Genomic DNA, 25,508 nt, shown 5'->3' with positions numbered 1-25,508 from the left:
AAGAGAGATTTCCTTAGCTTTTCTAGGTACATAAATCATGAGACTGCTGCTTTCATTAAATGGAAACTAAGTGTTAGAAGTGCAGCACCACATTATTTTTGCAATTACTGTATTCAGATGCACATAATAATCACTGAAGTAATTGCTCTTTTATGGCAGGATATTTTTTTAAACCAAAGCTTTTTAAGCCAGAGGCATGTACAGACAAAAAGAGCTGAACAGGGTCAATTGGATCCAACGCTAAAAAAATACCTACAGACATTTAAGACGATAGCAAAATGGAAGTTTATGAAATGCAAGTTTCCACACAAATTTAGACAATGTGAAGAACTTCTCAGAAGTGACCAATTTGCCAAAATTAATCAAAGAGAGCATTAGCAACTCATCTAAGAGGGTAGAAAAGAACAAAGTACAATATCTAGGCATTTATGCCATACCAGCCTCAACAAAGGTCGGCGTTCATGATTCAACAATAACAAAGGACAAAAATGACATCTATTTAGAAATCTGCATGAAACTCAGGAGTTTACCAAGATTATAAAGTCAGACATATGCTCAAACAAAATGTGAAGTCCTCAATTAACTGCAAGACTAAAGCAAGAAATTTGGGAGACATACATTTTCCACTTACCAAAGTTTAGTAGAAAATCTGGGCTCCAAATGAAAACCAGAAGAAATGTGCAAAATACTTTTTCATAGGGCAATTCATAGAATGTGCAATTTTCCAATCAAAATATTCTCAGTTGTGGGTTGCACTTTCCTGGGCAAAGTTTGAATCAGCTGCAGCACAACTATGTTAATCCAGAAATGCAGAGGCAGAGACAGGGGACAGGTAAGTACGAACTGTTCTCTAAACACTTTGAGATAAGCGCAGTTACAGAAAATGCTAACTAGATGAGTCACCACTCCTCCTCACATGTATCAGAAACACACATTTCAGGTAAGGCCATTACAATTACAGATAACAATGCATTGTGAGAATTCAGCACTGTGCCAATGGTCTGATTTGTCTCACCATCTTTTGCACATCTGCAGCTCTGACAGTGTCTTCCCATCGAGTTCACTTGTTTGTAGCTTTGCCCCTAATTTACTGCACAAAGCCATTGTTGAAATCTAGCATTGTGTTGGTGCAGACATTGGACATTTCAGGTGGTGCTCACTTAATGGCACAAGTCCAGGCTGAGAAAGTGATAGGTTTATTTTAATTCCTATCTAGCAAAGATTCAGACCAAGGCAATTGTCTTTTCTGCAGAAACGAGGGAAGATCCGAGACGCGACAAATCGCTGTAAAACACTGTCTGGGATCAACTCTGCCAGATCTTTCTCTGCATTTGGTTTTATTAGAAAATACAAGGAAGGAGGTTGGGCCTTCTCACATAGTCACACAAAGAATTTGACCAATGACCTTTTTCTACAGGGTGTCCTAGAACCTTCTGTGGGCATGCCCTTAAAAGGGCATGGCTGACCACAACTAATCAATTACAGATGGAAGTTGATACCACAGGAATATGCAAAGTCTCTAGCCTCCAGGCAAACATCCTACAAATGGTTAATAGTATTTTACAGAAGAAAAGAAGTCAAGTAACATCAAACCAAATAATAATATGAAACATAACCTTTCAAATAAACTCACAAGTAAATGAACTTAGATAATTATTCTAACAGAAAGCATTCACAACAATGTTGAAGCTTTTCAGGGATCCAGCAGTGCACTGGAAGAGAGTGATGTTGACTTTTGCCTCCATTCCATTAAAATCTACAGGTGGCATGGTGGCTTAAAGTTGAACCCACAGGAGCCTTTGTAATTTTGAAAATAAACCATTATTAAGTCACTTCAGGTGACATTTGTATATCTATGATAACAGTCAATTTAGCACACCTGCAGGGTGTGATCCAGAACACACACTTGACATTTTAGACTCCATGCTGAACCAGGGGAAAGAGCCCCTCAAAAAAACAAAATTAACCAAAACACTTGCAGGTTTAGTTTTTTCTGATCGTGATTCAATAAAAACATGATTTAATTCCACAGGTCCACAATTCTGACTATAGCAAAAATGCATAAATATTTCTAAAAATGGAATTTAATGCAACAATCAGCATGTGATTACAATTAAAAGTATCCTTTCCTTTCCATCATGTGCACTTGATATTGATTTTGGGCTTTAAAGATTACCCATTCTTTATTTAGAGTACAATGAATATACAGTAAACAACTTCAATGGTTTTGTGACAAAGAATTAACTGTGAATTCAGTTAATTATTCACTGAATAATTAACTGAATTAATTATTCAGTTAATAATTCTAATAATCTATAGTTAGAAACTCAAAGGGCTGCATCACCTGTAGCAACTTCCATTAGTTCACTGGCAGAACTAAGTTTGGAAAACAAATATGCATGAAGGATGTTTACCCCATGTTAGAAAAAAATAGCTGTGCAAAGGAGGATGTTGCACCTATAAAGCTGGTTAAATAACTTTGGCAATTGTTCTAAATATGGAGTAATGAAATTTGTGACAAGATGATCATGCTTCATAGAAGAACACCATGGCAACAGACAGGCCCAAGGTAGAAAAAGGCTTCTTGTGTATAAACCAATACTTGGAGACGAATGACATTTTAAACCTGATGAAGTCACAGAATGAGCTACACGAGGTAAAAATGCAAAGATAAATAATCTGTGTGCAAAACATTCAGCAAAAAAGCCAGAACAAAACCCAACTCAGAAGGTCTGTTGGATCTACCAAAGTATTTAAAGTGTCAGTAGCTGCATTTCCATTACAAATGTGTGCAAATCTTTATCTATATTCTGCTAATGTCAAAAAAATACAAAACAGAATTTTGCAATTGTGGTGTTTCCAATATAAAAAAAAGACAGAAAATAAAATCACAAGTGAATAAGCCTGTTCATGCAATGAGCCATCAAAAATAACCTTGGCAGCAACAGATTTGAATAGTTGCATGAGATTACATTCATAATTTGTGAATATTGTAGTCAGCGATTAAACCAAAGACCTATGGATTCAAGACGTTTGAATGACACACAATGTTTTATGTCATAATTTAATTCAATCACCATGATACCATAAGAGTATTATTTTAAAACTGTTCAGCACAGATTGTATTCCACACAATATTTTATTCTGCTTTTATCTGTTCTGCTCTTAGAGTAGCACTTATTTAGTCAGTGGGTCTTTTCTAATAACTAGCTTGTAATAGTAGTTTTCAAACAGCATTGGCTTCATAACAGTAACTGACTGCATTCTTTAGTTTAACTTTTTTTTTTCATATTCTGTTAGGAAAAACCTTCTTTCAGCCAGTTGCCTGGCAGTTTATAGCAATAGGTGAGGGGTGTTGAGTGCTATGATCTAATATGATCCAGAAAGCTCTGGAAAAAACTTTAGCCTCTCCAGCATTTTCTCTGACAAGATATTAAAATGTAGGAAGTGTAAAAATCGTAGCGGTTTCGAATATTTTGAAAGCCAATATACCTTTTTTATATTGGCTTTGTAAGAAGCTCATGCCTAGAAATTAATTTTATATTTTTATATCCACAAAGACTAAAAGTATTCTAACCAAACAACTTAGATGAATTAGTCACACTTGTTTCACTGTAACTATAGAAACTCAAAGGGCTGCATCACCTGTAGCAACTTCCAATGAAATAGATTACGCAAACCATATTAAAATGAGTCTTTTGTTCTCCAAACATGAAAATGTTATTTTTGCACCCTTTTCTTCGCTGTCTTCATAGTCCAAATTTAAAAAATGTAGACTGTGTTGCATTCTCTTGTATTAAAGCATTAAACGCTGTGAAAGAAGATTTAAGTGTGGGATGCTAACATTGCTAAGTAAATCAGGCTATATTTACTATCTAAAGTTCTAACATGCGCTTAAAATTAAACCAGTACAAAACCTAAAGACTCGCATATCAGCACAGATGGATGGAAAGAAGGCTAAGGCATGATGGAGTAGTTAGTTACTCCCACAGCAGAGGTGAGACCTTCTGTCTGGCTGCTGACAGCAAGCCTTCACATTATCTAACAGCTTTGTATCTGTAAATGCACCATGTTCTCCAAGCACCGCCTGTAACCCAATGTATTGAAATAAACTCTCTGCAGAGCCTATTTGTGATGGTGTATCTATTTCTGTCTGTGGCAGTCTATGATTGGATTTCTGCAAACACTGCGGTGTTTAAAGGCTACTGACCCACCAAGTCTTATTCAACATTTCAGCTTAAGGAATGAAAAAATGAATTGTGATACAACATGTAACACATGCACTGCAGAAATAAGACGATTTTGAACAGTGGTGCCACCCAGTTAAACCTTTGTAAAAAAGGATATATTGGGATTTAGGATTAACCACAAATCAGTGCTTTGAAACATAATAGTGTAGGTCATGGTTGTTACAAATAAAACAATATCATTACCATATTTAAGAGACAAAGCTTAAAATGTTCCAAAAAATTGCATTTAATGGAGGAAAAGGGGAGCTTAGAGGCACATAGCAATCTCTGCCTCTGTGATTAATTTAATTAGGAGCAAGAGGGTGCTCTAAGCTACTCTATTTCAATGCTAACGAACAGCAGAAAAAAACTTTTCCAAAACAATATATTTAGGAGAATGTATTTTTAGCACGTAATATACTTACTGGATCTAAGAGTGGCAACATTTATCTTCAAGAATCTGAGATACTTTCTGAGAGTTCAATACATAGAAAGATGTTGACAAGATGGATCTCATGCACGATAATCCACTCTAAAACAAGATAAACTACATCAGCCATGAATGTAAATGAGTAACAAACCAAAGCACTATTCATAGTAGTGCATCACAGGTTAAAATCAAGGTAATGACAGATGTAACGATTTCTCCAACAATGTGTCTATGTGATTAGTGGTCTGATGAACTAAAATGTTAGGAGCTAAAGGTGCAGCCTGGTTTTAACCTCTGGGTAAAATTTGATAAGAATTAATGAACAGTCTGAACATGTAGGAGGCAGAATCAATTTACGCAGAGGCATATTCATTTGTCCTGCCTCATTCTTCATTCTGTTGGTTACACGTTAATGGAAAACGCAATCATGCAAACACGAGGTGCACACTGCTCACTGTGTCCACGCAACACCAAACATATAGAAGTTCTTGTTTTGAAGCAAAAACATAATCGCATAATCTCCTATCAACCTTTTGTTGAGGCATACAAATGCATTATGGCAAGCTATTATTTGATTTCAGTATGAATAACCTTTACTGAAAAACAACATTATGTTATTTTATTTATGGATATTGGTTTGTGTTAGTTCCCACAAACCATGAAATCAAAACATCCATAGGCTCATTCTCACTAAATGAGTCCTGCTCTTTACTACTCTACGCATATAGAAGAACAATATGTAACTTGAATAAGTGTCTCATAGTGTGATCATCGCTAGTCTAGAACTTAGAAATTAAATTGTTGTTTACTCTCCTAAAATCAATAACAAATAAAATTTCCAGTGAATACAGTGCCAAGTGTCCATATATTTTAAACTTTTTTACATATTGTCACATTAGAGCCTCAAAATGTATTTAATTAGGATTGTATGTGGTAGATTAGCACAAAGTAGCACATAATTGTGATTTGCATGGAAAAAAATGGATGGTTTACATACTGTTTCAAATTAAAATTTAAAAAGTGTGTCATAATTAGTTTATAATTTCATAAGTCAATCATCTTTTGATACAGACACTTGCAAATCTTTATGAGTATGTTTTCAACAACTTTGTTCATCTAGAGAAATTTATTTTTTCACTGATGAACATCAATTCTAAATTCTAACCATTGATTTTTAAATTGACTCAAGTCTTTACTTTGACTGGGACACACATGGTGCGACTTGGATCTACATCATTCCAATGTAAATCTCACTGGATGTTTTGGGTGGTGGTCCTGCTAAATAGTGAACAGATTTTCCACCAGTGTTGTTCTTTATTTAGCTTTAGCGATGTTTTTTTTCCCACCATCAATTAGGAGCCCTCCTCATTGCATGATAGTACCACAGTGATATTGTACAAAAGGGAACAGTGTTTTCAGGGTGATCTGAAGTGTTCAGTTTTTTTACACAAACAAATTTTTATGCAACTGAAAAGGTTTAATTCTGGTCTCATTTAACCAGAGGATTTTCTTCTACATGTTTACAGTCTCTTCTAGATGGCGTTTAGAGAACTACAAAATTACATATGAATATCATCGAACAAGGCCAGATTTGTTGACTGGATAATGCTGACTCTTCCACGACCATAAGTCTTGACTGCTTCTCTGATTAAGGCCATCTTTACCTGTCCTATTAGTCTAGCAGCTGAATGGCCATGTCTTTTCAGATTTGTAGTCGTGACATACTTTTAATTTGTTGGATGATGGATTGAAAAGTGTTCTGTAAGAGATACTGTGGATCACAGTGTAGGGAGCCAAATAGCCTACATGAGAATGCAATACTCAGCTATGGCTACAATCCAGTAGCTTGCCATCATCAGTGTGTGAATGTAAAAAGAAATGACAGATTTCATGTAAAACATCTTTGAGTGTCCTAATAAAGCACTGTTTAAGTCTGATGCCACTTGATTTCTTTTAATTTTATTTATATATATATATATATATATACAGTACAGACCAAATGTTTGGACACACCTTCTAATTCAATGGGTTTTCTTTATTTTCATGACTATTTATAAGGCAAGAAATCCCACTTATTAACCTGACAGGGCACACCTATGAAGTGAAAACCATTTCAGGTGACTACCTCTTGAGGCTCACCAAGAAAATGCAGAGTGTGTGCAAAGCAGTAATCACAGCAAAAGGTTGCTACTTTGAAGAAACTAGAATATAAGGGGTATTTTCAGTTGTTTGACACTTTTTTGTTTAGTGCATATTTCCACATGTGTTATTCATAGTTTTGATGCCTTCAGTGTAGTTCTACAATGTCAATAGTCATGAAAATAAAGGAAATTGAATTAAAAGGTGTGTCCAAACTTTTGGTCTGTACTGTATATATGCTGTATATATATACTGTATATATATATATACAGTTCAGAACAAAAATTTGGACACACCTTCTCATTGAATTCAATGAGAAAGTGTGTCCATACTTTTGGTCTGTACTGAGTACAGACCAAAACTTTATATATATATACATATATATATATATATATATATATATATATATATAGAGAGAGAGAGAGAGAGAGAGAGAGAGAGAGAGATTTTTTTGATTTTTAAAAACTCATTTATTCACTCAGTGGTGATACATAGGAACAATCAACACCAAGTCAAATTAACACATTCATAAATGAAAGTTCTGAGTTATTTAAAGTAAATAAAACACCTTCATAATCCCAAATCTTCTGAAAAATATTTAGCTCATCCACTTTTAAATAATATTTATATTCTAACATCACTCTTGCTCTAACCATACTCTTAAACAGTTTTACACAATCAGTATTCTGTTCATTACTAATTTTAAATTTTCTACTCAAATATATTGCAAGCTTCGCTTGACCGCAAAAAAAATTTAACAACCGTCCAATTTTCTTTTTTCCTTTGCCATATAAAGAACCAAAAATAAAAGACTGTTCTATAAAACTTTCCCCAAATAATTCCCAAATATCTTTTAGTAACGCAAATAAATCCATTAATCTAAGACATTGTGCAAAACAATGAAAGATAGTTTCTCTTAATAAACAAAAAGGACATTTATCGGAAACAACAGGATTAATAATAGAAACAAAAGCATTAACCGCAATAATACCATGTAAAATTCTCCATTGTAAATCCCCAACATTCTTCGTCAATGGTGGCTTATAAAGTAATCCCCACACAGGTTTCACATCAAAACCAACCTTAAAATAATCTCTCCAAGGAGTATCTTTTTTATCTTTTAATTTGACTTTGTTCAAAGCCTTAACACATTTCATATATATTAACTTTCCATTCACAGAATCCAAAATTGTCCAGTCACTTTTTCCTTGCTCTGAAAAAGGTCCAGGACATTCAAGGTCTTTCATTTGTGGCTTAAAACACAGCTTAAGGAAGGGATCTGCTTTATCAGGTGTTAGACGTCCATCAAACCATCCCTTTATGAGTCTTTTGTCGTCTTCAGATAACATTCGCTTAAAAGTTGCCAACATAATGCTTACAAGTCTTAAAGAGTGAATCTCCAGTCTTCGAGCCAAAGGAACAATATCATCCATCTCAGATCCAACAAGCTCAAGCAGATGTTTCAACGTAACCAGCCCGCTTTTCATCAAACGTTCAGAAATCATAGCCATTTTGTCCCACGCTGAACCCAAATGAGATCCCTGGAGGACTGGTTCCAGTAATAACCAATTTAAAGATGTGGACGTTCCAACTCTCTTTGTTTCCATGAGGTTCCAAGATTTTAACACACTAACATAAAAAGATGACAAACACTTTACATTATGTTTTGAAAAGTCAACAATAAACAAAGTTTTACCAAAACCTAAATTACCAACTTTCGAAAAGAAATATTCTGTAACTTGTCTCCACAAAACATTTTGATCACCATACAAAAAACTCTGCAAAAACTGCAATCTGAAGGCTGCTTTCCTACTTTCTAAATGAATTAAGCCTTGCCCTCCTTCTTCCTTTGGTAAAAACAAAACACTCTGAGGGACCCAATATAATCTGTCCCAAAAGAAATTTAAAATAATAGTCTGTAATTTTACCAAAAGACCTGGCGGGGGTTCAAGAACAGATAAGCGATGCCACAAAGTTGAAGCAACCAGATTATTAATAATTAGTGTACGGCCTCTGTAGGAACATCGTGGCAAAAGCCAGTGCCATTTCTTTAATCTACCCTCCATTAATTCAATAAAACCTTCCCAATTTTTCATAAACTCTATTTGATCCCCCAAATAAACACCCAAATATTTAAAACCATTTTTCGAACATTTTAATCAGGTAATTTAGGTTCTTGTTTTATCCACTTACCAACTGACAAAGCTTTACTCTTGCTCCAATTAACTTTGGATGAAGAAATTTTACCAAAACACTCAATAATTTTAATTAAAGTAAAAACATCAGACTCTTTTGTGATTGCCACAATAATATCATCAGCATATGCAGAAAGTTGAAAAGGTAAAGAAACTTCACTTAACTTTATACCCTGCAACCTTTTCCTGATTTGACATAACAAGGGTTCAATGCTCAATGAATACAACATTCCTGACATTGCACAACCTTGGCGAATACCTCTCTTTACATTAAAAGGTGCACTTAAACCACCATTGACTTTCAATACACTTTCAATGTCACAATAGAGGGTTTTAATCATGGCAATGAACCCAGAGGATAAACCAAAAGCTTTCAAAGTATTCCATAAATATTGGTGCTCCACTCGATCAAATGCCTTTTCTTGGTCAATAGAAATCAGACCAAAGTTTAACCCCAATAAATTAGAGACGTCCAAATAATCTCGAATTAAAGTTATGTTATCTCTTATTGATCTGCCAGGGATACAATAAGACTGATCAACATGTATAACTTGATCAATCACTTTTCTCAATCTGCATGCCAAAGCCTTTGAGAAAATCTTGTAGTCAGTACACAATAGACTGACGGGTCTCCAATTCCTTATTTCATAAAGGTCACCCTTCTTAGGAATGAGAGTAAGCACAGCTCTACGACAGCTAAGGGGTAACATTCCCCTTGCCACACTGTTATTTAGAACTTCCAACAAATCTTCAGCCAACACAGGCCAACACGATTTATAAAACTCCACAGACAAGCCATCTATTCCTGGAGCTTTGCCATTTTCCATGCTCAGCAGCGCCTCCTGCAGTTCTTCCAACGTCAAAGCATGTTCCAAAATGAGATTGTCTTGGTCTGACACCTTTTGCAAGTCCTTAAAAAATTCTTCTGTTATCACAGAATCTTCTTTAAACTCACTGGCATACAACGTTGAAAAAAAGTCCACAGCTCTTTTCCTCAGTTCGGTGGGATCTGTCAACTCTTTTCCATCTTCAGAACGAATGCAATGAATGAGACGATTTTGTCCATTTTTCTTCTCCAAACTGAAGAAGAATTTTGAGGGAGCATCCATTTCAGAGACACTTTGAAAACGTGAACGTACCAGAGCTCCCTGAGCTCTGAGCCCAAGCAGATCAGCCAAAGCGTTTTTTTTTTGTTTGAGCGTCTGAATATGGCCCCGATTTCCTGTGGACTCACAAAAACTCTGAAGATCCACAATTTCAGTCTCTAATTCTTCAATTGATTTTACCATTTCTCTTGTAACATTGTAAGTGTATTGATTACAAAACTGTTGAATTTTAATTTTACCAATATCCCACCACTGCTGTACAGATGTAAACTGACATTTCATGAGTCTCCACTGTTTCCAAAAAAAACAAAATCCTTTTTTAAAACAACCATCATTTAACAAAACAGTATTGAAATGCCAATATGCACTTTTAGGTCTTAAATTATTTATAAACACATTTCCTATGATCATACAATGATCAGAAAAACCCACTGGACACAAAGTGCATGATCTAAATATTTGTAAATGATGCCCAAAACAATAAAACCTATCTAATCTTGCCAAGGTAATATAATTCTCTTTACAATGAGCCCATGAGTATTGCCTTATCTTTCCATTCTTAAAACGCCACACATCAGCTAAATCATAAGTTTCAATAATACGTTTCAATATTTTCCTTGATTGTAAATGTGGCTCCAAATGATTCCTATCTAAATCATCTATTGTACAATTAAAATCACCTCCTAAAATTAAGTAATCTGTTGACACACAATTTAATAGTGTATTTGCTAATTTTTCTAAGAAAACACAACGTTCACTTGAGTTCACAGGAGCATATACATTCAGTAAAATAAACTTTATATTTTCATACTTGACAATAACCTTTAACAATCTTCCAGATACAACATCTTCAATTTCAATAGAAACTGGAAGAAAATTTCTTGAAAAAAGAATAGCTACCCCTGCACTTAGCGAGGTGTTATGGCTCAAAATAATATTTCCATCCCATTCTTTCTTCCAATCAACCTCATTATCAACATTACTATGAGTTTCTTGAGCAAAAGCTACATCAATGCCTTTTGATTTTAAAAATTCAAAAAACATAGCCCTTTTTTTCACATCTCTTGCACCATTAACATTCAAAGATGAAATTTTAAATCTGCTCATAATCACACAAAAAAAGATCCAAACAAGAAAGAAAATACAGCATCTTATCAGCTGTTTTTTAACTTTCATATAACTCACTTAATTCGAGCTCTGATTTTTTGCACCAGTTTTCGAAGTCTGAATACTTCAGTGTCCCTTAACCCATCAGATGTCCTTTGTCTCATTAACCATTTAGCTGAGTCCACAAATAATTTTCTATTCGGAAAAAAATCATCTATGACCACATCCCGTTTCCCTTTTGTCACTTCCAAAAACCTTCTAATCTGTTCTAGACTGTAACCATTGGTACTCTGACCATCAGGAATAGAGGAATCAGAAGATTCTCTATCGCTATCAGAATCAGATACAGCCTCTGAATCACTTTCTCTCCCACTCTTTTCTTTAAACTGAGCCTTTTTAGGTTTTACCCCTTCAGAGTCTTTAGATTTTCTTTTAGTAATTGGTACTTTAAAAACACTTTCATCATCTCTGATCAGATTTCCTCCACTATGAACTAAATCCTCAACATCCATTTCTTCTTGTAATCCTTCTTGTGTCGTTGTTTGACTCTCCTTACTCCCTACAACAGAAGTAATAACATCCTCAATGTCACGTTCTGAAACATTTGACTTTTTTTGCTCTCCCGTTGAAACTCCTTCCTCAGGATTAATTTCTTGAGCTTCTTCCCCAGCAGCAGCCACCGAAGCTCCCTCCTCAGTTACACCCACTATAGCTCCATTCGCAGTATCCGCTGATGTTCCTGGTTCTGGATTTTCGTCAACCTGAACAGACTCTTTTTGAATATTTTCAGGGCAATTTCGGACAGTATGGCCCTCCTGGTTACATCCAAAACACTTCATAGTTTCCGTTGTCACAAAAATAGTGTAATCAAAACCATCAACCTTAAATTTCATCACAATGCTCAATTCTTCAACATCATTTTTTAGAATCATAAACACTTGTCTTCTAAAAGACACAACGTGTTTCAACTTTGCTGATTTGCAACCTGACGGGAGCATTTTCATTGTCGACACGACCTGACCGTGACGTGACAATTCCTTTAACAACACATCGTCACTGATGAAAGGTGGCAAATTAGACAAGATGATTTTTTTAGCAGGGTTCATTAAAGGGAAAACAGTAGTTTGAGTATTTTTCAAAACAATTCCCCTCTCAACTACGCTGTTCACTTTATCAATCGAGTCCAAAAACATAACCACTGCATTGTTCATCCTGGACGCTGCCTTCACACTGTCACACCCAACAAGTTCCCCAACAGCCAACCCACACTCCTCAACCGAAAAATCCACGCCAACTGGTATTTTAATACCATGTCGGCGTGAAAGGCTCCTAAAACCAGCAGCATCGTAACTTTTCCCGGCCATCGCACCGAGCTAAAAAAAACTCGGTGCTGCCGGAAAAAACACTATTTAAACACCAGTGAAAACAAAAATGTGTTACCGTGCGAAACAGATGAAACACCACTGTAAAAAGTGACAATCAAGCCTTTAAAAAACCTCACACTCGTTCTCCTTCCACTCCACACATGCAGCAGACGCTCACACATGCGCACTCGAGAGAGAGAGAGAGAGAGAGATTTATGCATTTTCTAATATAAATATTGTAAAAAGTATGTTGATTTACAACACATGTTCTGAGACTCCAGGGAGAAACTCATTTCATTAACCAAAGAGGTTGTTTTAAGAAAGTTTAGTTTTCTTAGCATAGGTACTAAAAATATGCCAACTGAATTGGAATTCTTTAGTTTTATTTATTTATTTTTTTTACAGGAGATCTAAAGTAGAAGAAACCTTTGTTATAGATCTTGCTCTGCAGGAAGGCAGTCCGCTGGGTATGCTGTTTAACTGTTTGAAAATGTAAGAGGGAAATTAAATTCTTATATTCTCTCCTCCAGCAGCGTATAGAAATCCTTTCCTCATAAACACATGTTGACAATCTCTTTCTGATCAGAGTGCAGAAACCACAGGTGCATTTACCTAAATTGTTCTGATGTGTACATTTGATAACTAAGTGGATATTGGTTTTATACCCTCATGCTGAACAAGGTAAATTGCTCAACATCAAAGACGTTCAACAATTATGGCAAAGTTGATTTTTAAAGAAATTCTTTCTTCTTAACTCAGCTCCTGTAGGAGTGATGTAGTACTTTCCCAGCATGGTTCAACCTGGGGTCACAGACATCTATAGAATGCTGTAATTCAGGTCCGCTCAGTGATGTAATGATGTCTTGGTGGGTTGTTGCATTGACTGATTCATTTTTGTTGGTATCCATGTGCAAAAAACAACCAACCATTGATCCTTTACACCTTTCAATGAGAGTCTGTGACTTTTAATGGAGAGGACAGAAGCACTCCCCAGGGCAGAATGAAGAATGGGACATGTACTGCCTTGAAGGATAAACACCGGAAATGAAAGCATCTAATTACCAGTCTAGCTCTTATACTAGAAGAAACATAAAATACATATATAATTATTTTTAGCTAAAACAGCATATATTGTGTGCTTCATTTGTGCACAATAACATATAAAGATTGCTATATCTCTACTTTTTTGTACCTAACTCCAAATTTGTGAGCTAAACATTTCTCCTAAGTGGAAGATGATCCCTAATGTAGTGATGGGTTTTTTCTGTCATCAGAGATGGTATTTATTCAGAGGTGTTATACATTTATTTTTAGATCTGGTTTGATGCTAAAATGCAGCCACTAAATGAGAAAATACATTTGCTTTTAGTGACAGAGCCTTTCTCGCCTGAATACTGAGATTTTATTCATCTCTATCTCCAGTCTTTATGTCATGTTAACATTAAGCAAAAAACTTAAATGTAAAAATGTAAAACAAAAAATGAACAGGTTTCAAAGAGGGACAATTGATTAATCAACTACATTTATGAAACTGGTTAGACCACATCTCAATGTGGCTCCTTTGGCTGCTTCAGTTCTAAATAAGCTACAAATGTACTCTATTGTTGGTTAATTCAAGAAACTTAGACATCACTACAATCAACCTTCATATAAATTAATGTTAGACAAAATGTACGTATTTCCTGCTAACATATTTCTACAGTGACCATATTTTGCAGTCTATGTTTGATCATTTACTTGTGATTGATGTTTGTACTTGCCAATTAAATCAGTACTACATGCTGACTCAAATAATTCCTTGCAAGTATTGAAAGTAAATTTGTCATGACAACTTCTAAAAATCAATACAACTTATAAATCCAGACTAAACCCTTGACAAAATCATTGATCACCAGATTAAACATTTCTTTGGTATACAACTGATCTGTTATTACCAGATCTGTTGATATTTTCATGTTGTTGTTTTTTTTTTTCGCTCTTCCTGTGCTTCTTTGATTTTAGGGTGTTTTGTTTTTTGCTCTATCAGTGTCTCACCAGCTCTTCACAAACACATGAAACATTACTCAGTTGAGTGTGTCATTTCTTTCTTTCCTCTTCCCTACCTTCACCATGTTCACATACTGCATCCGTCTTTGCTGCTCCAGTGGCACTGAGCATATTTAGTATGTTCTTCTGAAATTTGATGCGTTAATGATGTAGATTTAAAGAATACTTGTTCCAGACAGCTGAACGGCAATTTTAGATATGTTCCAAGAATCAGCCTTCAAATATGTTTAACAAATCAGCAGGATGATGCATCAGTGACTGGAGCTGATAGTTTTACATGTGGAACGTCTGCTTGTTGTTGTGGTAAATTCTTTGCTGTCTAAATGGATTTATGCAAAACAGATGAATTGTTTGCTTTTGTTTATTGTAAGTCAGTGCCTTTGCACTTTCTAGTCTTTATTCATTTGATCATCTATGGGCACTTTTCCCCAAATAAAGTCTCCCATGATTGTCTGTCTGTAATGAAGCTTTACCTCTGCATATCCTCAAGATTATTTACACACATCTGTCTGTGTTTACTTTTCTTCTTAAGACATGTCTCATGGGCTGAATAAACTTAAATTGGTCTTATGACCATAATGGAGGTAAAAAGTGGAAACCTGAGAACACAATTTCAGTTGTGAGGCACAACAGTGCAAGAATCATGCAGTGTGGATGTGTTGCTATAGGAGGCAATGGTGGACTGAACAAAATAGATGGAATCATGAGGACAAAAACATTATTTGGAAATATTAAAGCAATATTTTCGACATTATTTACATCCTGACCAATGCCAATTTAACAATGGACCAAATGAACCAAAAATCTTCAAATTAGTTAGAAAGTGGCTTAAGGACAGAAAAGTTAATGTAAATACTTTTCATTACAAAGCTTTAATATGAGTCCCATTGAAAATATGTGGGCAGAAAAGGTGTATGAAAGTAAGGCAACCTACAAACCTGACTCAGTTATTCAAGGTCTGTTCAATTTATATTTCAGCAGACTATTGCGAGAAGCTTGAGGAAGGACACCCAACATGTTTGATTCAAGTTGATTCACGTCATACAGTAAACAGGACGTTTCTGGATTTGAACAAATGATAAAAAATATTCTGTAAAAATATTATCTTGCTCATTATTGTGGAAATTTACAGACACTTTTGGATCATTGAGATGTTTCTTTGCAGTTTCAGCTGTCACAGATTCCCGTGAATGAAACAACCCAATTTACTAACAAAGAAACTATGAAAGTATTTTAGCTGCCTTAGTTGAGTTATCAATGACCAAAGTAAAGCTGTTAAACACCATTTGTGACATCAGTGTCTGACAAACACCCTCTCTGGCTGAGTTATTATACATTTTCAGAATTTGTTTTCTCAAATTTCTAACCCTCTTCCTAAAAAACTTTATTCATCTATCTGTAGATCCATAGGTCAGACAGTCTGAGTCGCAGCTGCAACCATGTTTTATCCTCTTGGCACCATGCTGTCATCAGGGAATAAAGATGAAAGATGACTCTCATCTTAAATACAGTGCTTCAGCAAAAATGTGATGATGAATACTGATTTTACAATCTCTGCTAGACTGAGCAGAGATGTATCCAAGAAGAACTTGCCAGGGTGTATCACGACTAAAGAGAAAGAGAGCTACCACACCATCAGATTATGATAATCAACCTCCTGATCATAGGCTGCGGTCTGTTATCAACTCAGGTGTCATTTGCATAATGTTAAATGTGGGTTTTCAAGAGTCCCTGCAACTCAATAAATCCCTCTGGATGAAGGTCATTTCTTACAACCATCTATTTTCACTTCAAATTATGGAAACTTTAAATTAAAGCAGAGTTAGCTCTATTTCAATCTTCTTCACAGCTGAAAAATACTTTCTTCTTTCACAAAAAAGAGGAAAAGGAAAGGCTTTGAAAAGAAAAGGTCTAAATCATATCCCAAATGACAACAATTTCTAATAAATGTTTACAACAATCCATAACATGAAGTACAAATATGTTCTGCTCTTTCCTTTGCTTAAAAAACCTTTGCATTGGTTTGTTAGTGCTCTAAAAAGGTTTGTTTCTAAACATTCTGAGACGGAGATCTATTTATCTATTAATAGCGCTTTTTTCTAACAACCACATTTGCACTGGTTCTAAAGCATGAATTTAGAATTAACCAATTTATAATACTGCAGCCATGGATTTGCCGAAGTATCCAAACAAATCTTGTGCAGATATTCTTTGTTCATCTTAACAAAACTTTAATAAATAAATTTAAAAAAACATTAATACCAGCTACATTTCAGTAATGAAGAATATTATCAAAAGCAAAAGTAATTTAGTAAATCAATTCAAAATGTGAAATTTATTTTATCACATGAAATGTATTGATTATGCCACTACAAAGTTTAAAAAGAAGAATCAAGTGCATAGCAATTGTTTTCTCACAAAGCAACAGACTCGTCAGCATTACTATTAATGCCAGAGATGTCGCTCTGGCAACTCAGGATAATTTGTCTTGCATCCTGTGTGGATAAATAATATTTCTTGTGAACCAACAAGACAAAAATATAATTCCAGATTCACAAAAAATTAAGCGGGTGATAGAGAAATACGTAAGTTATCTTGTTTCGTTTTTAAATTGGGAATAACAAACCCAGCTCATATCCACTAAACTGATATTATTTGTCTGAGAAAAAACACAAAAGACAGAAAAGTAGCTAATAGCATTTGAAATGCAGGGTGAGAGTCTCACCTTGGCCTCCCATCCATTATAATGGAAAACATTTCAAAAGCTTTGTTTCCCAGCTGAATCATAACCAGGACTTAATGGAATTCTTCCACCATCTATTCAAGGTCAAAGCTCATCACTCACACAGTCCTTTGCATTGTAAATCCATCCCTCAACATGTCTGTGAGAAGAATTTGAATAAAAAAATGATATGTTTATTAGTATACTTCCAGTAAATATTGAGTCTGGACAACATAGGAGAATATGAAAGGATACTCTTCCTTGAAAAAGTATTTCTTCCCCTAACTTTTCAAAATTTGTTACAATCTCAGATCTGTACATTATTGAGACTTCATACAGCAGATCAACACAAACTAAGTCACAACTGTGAAAAGGAACACTACTACATTTTCCATGTTTTTACAAATAAAATCTGCATATTTTAATATTTTAAGTTTATTTATCTTATGTGTAGTGCTGCTCTACTGTATGGACGAAACCCACACCATACAGCTTTAAAACTTGATTGGTCTTGTACTTACCAGCACGTGTAATAAATTTTGATCACATATGCACCAGAGCTTTTAAAATGTCCTCCCTCCGTATGTGACTTTGGAAATATTGCTACACACATTTATTTTGATTGTGCTTAACCACAATTCCTTGCCTTTTTTCTATGTGCCCTGCATTTGGTTCACATGAAGTGGGACAATACCTATTTTGTCCCACTTTTAGGCTCAAGTTTGCACCAAAGTTCAATCACAATGACGCCTCCCCAAATGAACCGGACTTTCAGACCTAATGGACTAGACATCTACAGTACAAGACTGTGAGAATGCACCCTACATGTGCAAAACTGGTAGGGAAATACTCAAAAAAAAAATCCTGCAGTTGTAAATGTGGAACAAAATTTTGTTGCTAAGGGGCTGAATAAAAATGCACACTACACTTTTCAGATTTGTATTTGTCACACACAACATTCCTCTTCCACTTAGCAATTATGCTCAACTTTATGTTGATTCATTACATGAACTCCTTCAAAAGACATTGAAAATTCAAGTTGGGAAAAGTAATGTATGCTAAGATAATTCAGAATGAAAACTTTTTATTTATTAAACTTCATTTCATAAATTAAAAGGGACTTGTAAACACCCAAAATAAATAAAGAATTTTTTTTAAATAATTCTAATGAGCAGAACACAATTTCTGAATCTTGTTAAGAACTCTGTTATTTTCCTAGTGAGCAAACAGCAAATGCTTACAGTTAGTTGTTTGAGATTATCATCAGACACAGAATCAGATAGTCTTCTAAATGGGTATATAATCTACCCGATTCCTGACAAACACATCTCTGCCCACTGAGCGCATATAATGTTTTTGGTTTTCCACTGCACTCCATCTAAAGAATATGCCACAATGATTAGTGAGTACCAACAAGAATGTTCAAGTTTGATTCCTGGCTGAATTTTGCAATTCTGGACTGAGATATCTACTGAAAAACAACAAGAAAGTTGACACACAGGAAGAATTATTTCACAACCTTTTTTTCCACCACCAGCTCAGCTGACACTTTCTGTCAAGCAATTATCCTCCCATGAATAATTCCTGTTTGTCTCGACACTCCTGAGTGCTGCTTGGAAACAAACATGTTAATGAAGGCCTTTCCGATTTGCAACATTTGTGACACAAATTAAAAAGACATAAAAACCAAAAAGCAGAATTAAATTAATATCTCAGAAGAGACGCGCCTTGATCAATTCAGCAGATTGTAGTCAGTCACTTATAAAATAGCTTTCTCAGAAGACTTCTTTCACGGTTGATTAAAGATGCAACATAGAAATGCAATCATATTTTTAAGAACTCATTTGAGAGATAAATAAAGTTAGATGTTGATTTCTCAAGTTTGGACTTCAAAGATGAGACAGACAGGCATGATAAAAACAACACAAAACAACAAAAAATGTGAAGTTGCAGCACATCTTTCATTTGTACATCTAATATGCAAGTTTACTACTTCACCACAACCCTAAGGTACAACAGTCAATTGAAATCTAATGACTGAATAATATTAGAGTATAGTGTTGTTCTTTAGTGTCATTGTCATTTTGACAAACTAGTTAGAATTATTTGAGCTTTGTAACATGGTGCATTATCCTTAAGAAAAAAAAATTATGCAACTGTGGTCACAAAAGAATTGACATGGTGAACAATAGTCATGAAGACTGTGGTATTTAAATCATGCTCAATTATTATAAAGGGGGTTCAGCCTGAAAATCCCAGGACACTAGCAGTTACTCAAACCAGCCTGTCTGTCACCAACAACCATGTTCACAAGCACACAGTAATGTATTTAACAATTTGCAATTGTTTCAATAAAATAACATATTAATAGCCTGCATTGATCAACCTAATCATTAAGCCACTGCTAAAATAAAATTCAATGATCTCCTTAGAATGAAATATATTATTGGAAAATTATGAATCATGTCATTTTTAGTTTTGTTGAGAAGTTACACAAATCTAAAAAAGTTACAAATCAAGCAGAAACCCTGTATGCTGATGACAGTCCTTACTAGAAACAGATGCATGTACCAGGAAAACATGAGCAAAGGTCCGTCTCAAATAAGCAAAATCTATCACAAAATTTATGAAGGTCTAGCCTGATTGTCAGCAATACCCAGCAGTTCTCACACTGACTCATTAAAAGGCTTGTGCTACTTTGACCATAATATTAGACAGGTAATACAATAGCTGTTGCCTCACTCTTACAGACTTATACCACAGTAATGTTGTACAGTGAATGAAGAGCTCAACTGAGCAGACAGTGAGGACTAATGCTTGGTAAACGTTCAGCACTATAGCACCTTCTCTTATCATTGCTAGAATAATATATAACCAGAGAAAATAAGCTGTTAATCCTACGTAGTTACAACTGAAAACCATTTTAAAGTAGTGACGAGTAATGTCTGGTAGATCAGATAGGATTAGGATGACAAATTCCTAGCTCCACAAGTTTATGAGGAAATTAATCAATTTCACCAAAGATGCTCAAATTACCTCTCCAACATGAGTGCAAAATCTTTGGGCAAAAAGTTTTCTTGAATTGCAGTGACAAGTTACAAAACATATCAAAAATGCTTCTGTCATCCAGAGAGCTGCCTTCACGGATCACTGAGAAAACAAAGGCAGCATTGCCTTGGACACACATCTTTATCTCAAGAGTTTGCAGCACTTGTTCATTGCATGGCTAAGAGATGAAAAACAACACTTGCAACAAAGCTTTACAAGTCATTCACAAAAACTTAACTACAACATCCTCCATCTTAGAGCAGAAAATTACTGCAGTGAGGCATCTTTTTAAAACAAACTGCACAGTTGAAACTGGTAACCCAATCTAAATGTCTCCAAAAATAAAAAAAGTGACAGACTGTCAACTCTGACAATAAATAAAAAGAGACAGTGCAAATTGCAAGCTGGTGACTTACTGTGGTGAAATTTACAGCGAAGCATTCCTCTCCCCGAAAGGTGCACTGCAGAAGCATGTCACCGATGTCATGCCCTGTTCGGTTGTAGAAATCTGTCATATTGAAGAGCTTGGGCTTGAAGTTCTGGAAGTTCGCCTTTTCCTTTAGCACAGCCAGAACCTCAGCTTCAGCCAAGTGTGGGTTGGCGATCTGGTGATTATTGTTAAGGAGGGCCAGGAGCTCTCCAACATGATAAAGGTCATTTTTAGTGATTTTGGAGAAACGAAATTCATTGAGGTTGCAGAAGGTAATAGCAGGAAAGGTGAGGTTTGTGGCTGCCACTTCGTCCAATTTGGTGACGTGAGGATACTCTAGGTAATACGACACCCGATCCATGCAGACCAGCATCAGTAAGCTTAATGAGCCCAAGAAAGAAATAGTCCAAAGAAATCGACGAAATGTCATATGTCCGTAGGCAAATATGTGACTCATGCCATGTAGGGTGGATATGTTGGCAAATGCTTGCAGGTTCGAGGGCCTGACACTTTCAATGCTTTCCTCTGAGCTTCCTTTCATGGCTGTAAAGTGATGCTCAGTACTCACAATGAACTTCAGGTTAGAGACTGTGCTTAGCAACAGGAAAAGCAAAATGTGACCAGCAGTGATGTTTGGCACACTGTCTCTTTTTTTCCTCCAAGAAGGAGAAATATTTTCAGTAAATAGCTACCTTAAAATGGTTGTCAGATTCTGTAACACTTTTCTTTTCATCGCGTCTCACATGCCATTGGTTTGTCAGCTGTTCCTGGAGTGCCAGGTCCCCCCTTTTCGTTCAGTTTGCCGTTTTATTATCTCCAAAGCTGTCTCTCACTCTCCACGCTCAGCTGTCCTTTGCAGAGGCACCAATAACAATGACAGAAACACCCACTTCTACTAAAAACGCAATGTCTCCTGATTCCTAAGTCGAGTCAAAAGGAAGGGACAAGGAAAGAGAACAGAAAACAGCAGACAGAAGGATATAGGCAATGAGAGGGGGGAATGAGATGAAAAGGACTAGCGTTTAAAGAGGGGCGCTAAGCCTCAGCAGTCAATGGGACCCTTCCTCCTCCAATCGGAGAGAATGCCTCTACATCGCATTGATAATAGGCTGCAATGGTTTTCTGAATGAGAGTAATAAAGAGAGAAATGGCTCACTGGTCCCTCGCTGTCACCTTCCTTTTTCTCTGGTGTCTCTTAGCGCTTCTCTTTTCTTCCAAGAAATGAAAATGAGGGGGTCAGAGACCTCCGACCAGCCCACCACCGTGCCTGACACACCGGCGTTCACTGATTCCACGGGTTCCACTTCCTTTTTTGCACAGATCCACAGTTAAGAAAGAAGACCACCTCTTGAGGCTTTTTAATCACCCCCCGAGCAGCATCAGCACTAAAGCCACCTCAAGACCCCCGAGCTTTAGTCCTGTTAACATACAGATTTATATTCTGCCGTGTGGAGCCTTTCACTCTGTTTCTCGCCTCCTTTCTCTCTCCCACCACTCCCCCATTTCTTGCTCTCTCTCTCTCTCGCCTTTGCTGTTGGTCTCCCTTTCTCTACCTCTCTCTCCCTCTTCCTCTTTAGTAGTCAGGATCCATCCCACTGCTGAATAGCTGCTTTGCTTGAGTCTGTGTTCAAAGGGGGGGAAGTCTTTCAATCTGGACATCACATTGCGTTCTTTTATTATTCGCTAATCATGTCCGTCAACAAAATTGCTTCTCAACAAAGCCACATGTTGATTATTTAATGGAATTTGACAGATAAAGTATTCATGGCATAAAACAAATGGTATCGCAGAAATTATGCATGTTTTAACATCTTTGAGAGTAAACCTCGCAAATTGTTGTTTTTTTTCTAGAAAACATGGATAAACATTTTTTCATCAATTGTATTTACCTGATCATATAACAACATATTTTTATATTTGTTTTCCAAGTGTAATAAACAAAAAGCCTTTATGCTTTGGCTTAATCTCTCTTGAGATGTGGTGTGTGCTTAGAGAGGCTTGGCCACTAATGGATTTTATTGGGGTTAAAAGTTCAAAACAGTGTTTTGAGAAAGCATTTAATTTGTCCAAGGGCCAAAAACAAAATCATTCAATGGCTTCCGAGGGGTTACTGTTAAATGTAACAATGGGTGTATTTTTAAAGATATGACTTCAGCTTTTGAAGATCAATATTCTGGCTTAGTAACTGCACAAGAAAATTATTGTAACCCCAACCAATAACACTCCATAGCCTGAGAGCCATGAAAGAACTTTAATCTGCAAACCAATGAAGGTAGTGACAGGCATACATGCTCATAAAACAGATGCCATTTAGAAACATAAAACCTGCAGATAATGCTCTGGTTTTCAATAGTTTACTAACTAAAATAAATGTAATCAAAATGTAGTTTCATTTCTTTTTGCTTAGGTCATGTTGCTTTCATAAAATCTTCTTACTCTTTCCTCTTGGATAAGCTCAAGAGGTCTTCCTGGAGGGTGCCTGATTATTACATAAAATGAAGAAACAAAGTCATAATAATAATAAATATATAGCAAAAGATATGGAGTTATCTGAATACCATGCAGAATTATCACAGTGGAAAAAGAGAGAGAAGGAGCTGTGATACCTAAAATAGGATATTCAGATATAGTTTCTTTAATTTTCACCTCAAATGCTGTCTACCTTTTGATGTCAAGATGAATAGATTCATGGATAAAATGACACTATCTGGATACATTGGTTCTTAAATATTTGAATTACTATAAAACTAAAAAAACCCAATCAAATACAAGATTAAAGTTAAGTTTGCAAATGAGTGAAACAATTCAATAGAGATTTTTAAAAAATAATTATTAGTTCATACCTGAAATACATATAGGAGAAAATTATTCTCCTATATGGATGTTTTAATTTAAAATAATTGGAGTTATGAGCAATAAAATAAGCAAAACACACACACAATTGTTCATTTTGCAGTTAGGTTCATAGAGTCTATGGCTTGGCTCAGGACTTCAGCATGAGAGCCAAAATGAATGCCCAGTGGTCTTTTATTGAACCAAAGATCATTTTCAACACAGAATTAAATTCAATTGAGATTAAGGATGTTCATTCCTTCCACATTATTAATTTATAGGGAACAAAGCTGGCCACACAAGGGCAAAGACCTCTGACCACAGATGCATTACTGACAGTAGTGAATTGTAACCAGTAACTTAAATTCAAACTATACTAAATCACCCTTCAGTGAAAAAAACTAATTTTAATTTAGATAGTATAAATTGAGATTTGAGGATTTCCATCAATACTGAGGCACAACCCTGCTTCATATTTCCATGTACTTAAGGGGCAGTGTTATGTAAAACCAACTTATTTGAGCTTTACATCATGTTGTAATGTTATTTTTTCATCAAAGGCATATCAGAAATGTTGCTTTGATTCTTTCATGCATGTTTGAGAAATTCTTTAATCTCCCATCACAACCTAACTCTGCCTTCAAAGCATGGCTCCTCTTCTGAGCCGCAGTTTCCAAGCTTCCAAGCTTCTACCTCACAGAGCAGCCCTCCCCTGTGACTGTCCCTCTGAGTTCCTTCAAACTAGCCAGCAGCAATTAGTAAGCACGTGGTGGAACTGAGCATCAGCTGAGCTCATTATGAGCATTATATGAGCTACTTCATCGTGAAATGCTGGTAAACATCATTGAAGGGTTAATATAGGACTTCCTGAAAGCAGAGATTCAGAAAGAGCAGGAGTTTTAAAGAGACAGAGGCCCAATTTCAATGTATTAATTTATGAAGTCAAATTTATTTTAAGTCATATTTGATATGTATATACATGTAAGTAACTGTTATCTTTGGTTGTGATAAAAGTGCTATATATGCACTGTATATACTGTGTATATATATATATATATATAGCATTTTTATCACAACCAAAGATAACAGTTACTTGATTGTGCTATAAAATGACACTGAAAAATACATAATACTGCCCCTTTAACGCTCCTATTTTTATAGCTTGGCAAGTATGCTAAATATTAGCCTAGTTAAATGTTTAAATCCCTACTAACAGGCATGGCTGTTGTTGCAGATTATAGGCTGAAAGTGGTGGACTTTTCAACAGTAATTTGCTTTCAAGTGGCTGGTAGAAAGCACAGCATCAAATGAGGAATACTAATGAGGAGTGCTAATATTTGAAACACCGCTAAGCACAGTATATGTTTTTAAGGACACTTTGAATTTTATTTTATAAAGAAATATTCTAAGTGAACTTTTAGACCTTAAAACATTTCAGCTGTGAACAATTTACACGGAACAACACAATTACGGTCTTACAAACACATTCTACCCATTCCAGGAAGTATGCAACTCAACATTCACTGAAGTTTTAATCTTTGATGAAGACTATAAGATAATGAGAGCAAATGTTACAGTTTACCATAATGTTGAAGTTAATATAGTCTTTTTCAACTAAAGGGTTTAAGAAAGATTGAATTATCTTTAATTCAAGATACACATTTATAGTGCTAATACAGATATTAAGAAATAGGGACTGCTGAACCTGTAGAAAGTTACAGTTTAATTTATTAGATTAAATGTTTCTTTGTCTATTGCAAGTCTTTGATATGTGATCAATGTTTTGTCATATGCAGCCAGAAACTGAGTTGAACTTGTTGCTGCCATTTTATTGATCTAACAATGGAAGCATATAAAGTG

General features: G+C 35.5%; 1 protein-coding gene across 2 annotated transcripts in view; it reads right to left on the bottom strand.

The window, feature by feature from the left end:
- Nucleotides 1–22,330, bottom strand: part of LOC102234798 (acid-sensing ion channel 1C-like) — a 107,352-nt gene extending 85,022 nt beyond the window's left edge. The window contains exon 1 of one of the 2 annotated variants that reach the window (XM_023334836.1): nt 20,803–22,330. In XM_023334836.1, coding sequence (XP_023190604.1) covers nt 20,803–21,357 — 555 coding nt within the window. In that variant the 5' untranslated portion in view covers nt 21,358–22,330. The remainder of the gene's footprint in view (nt 1–20,802) is intronic. The other variant, XM_023334835.1, reaches the window with a different exon arrangement.
- Between the last annotated feature and the right edge of the window lie 3,178 nt (nt 22,331–25,508).

The sequence above is a fragment of the Xiphophorus maculatus genome, chromosome 6 (assembly GCF_002775205.1).
Source record: "Xiphophorus maculatus strain JP 163 A chromosome 6, X_maculatus-5.0-male, whole genome shotgun sequence".
NCBI classification, from domain to species: domain Eukaryota; kingdom Metazoa; phylum Chordata; class Actinopteri; order Cyprinodontiformes; family Poeciliidae; genus Xiphophorus; species Xiphophorus maculatus.
Note: the sequence above shows the minus strand (reverse complement) of the source record. Positions and strands in the feature narration are given on the sequence as shown.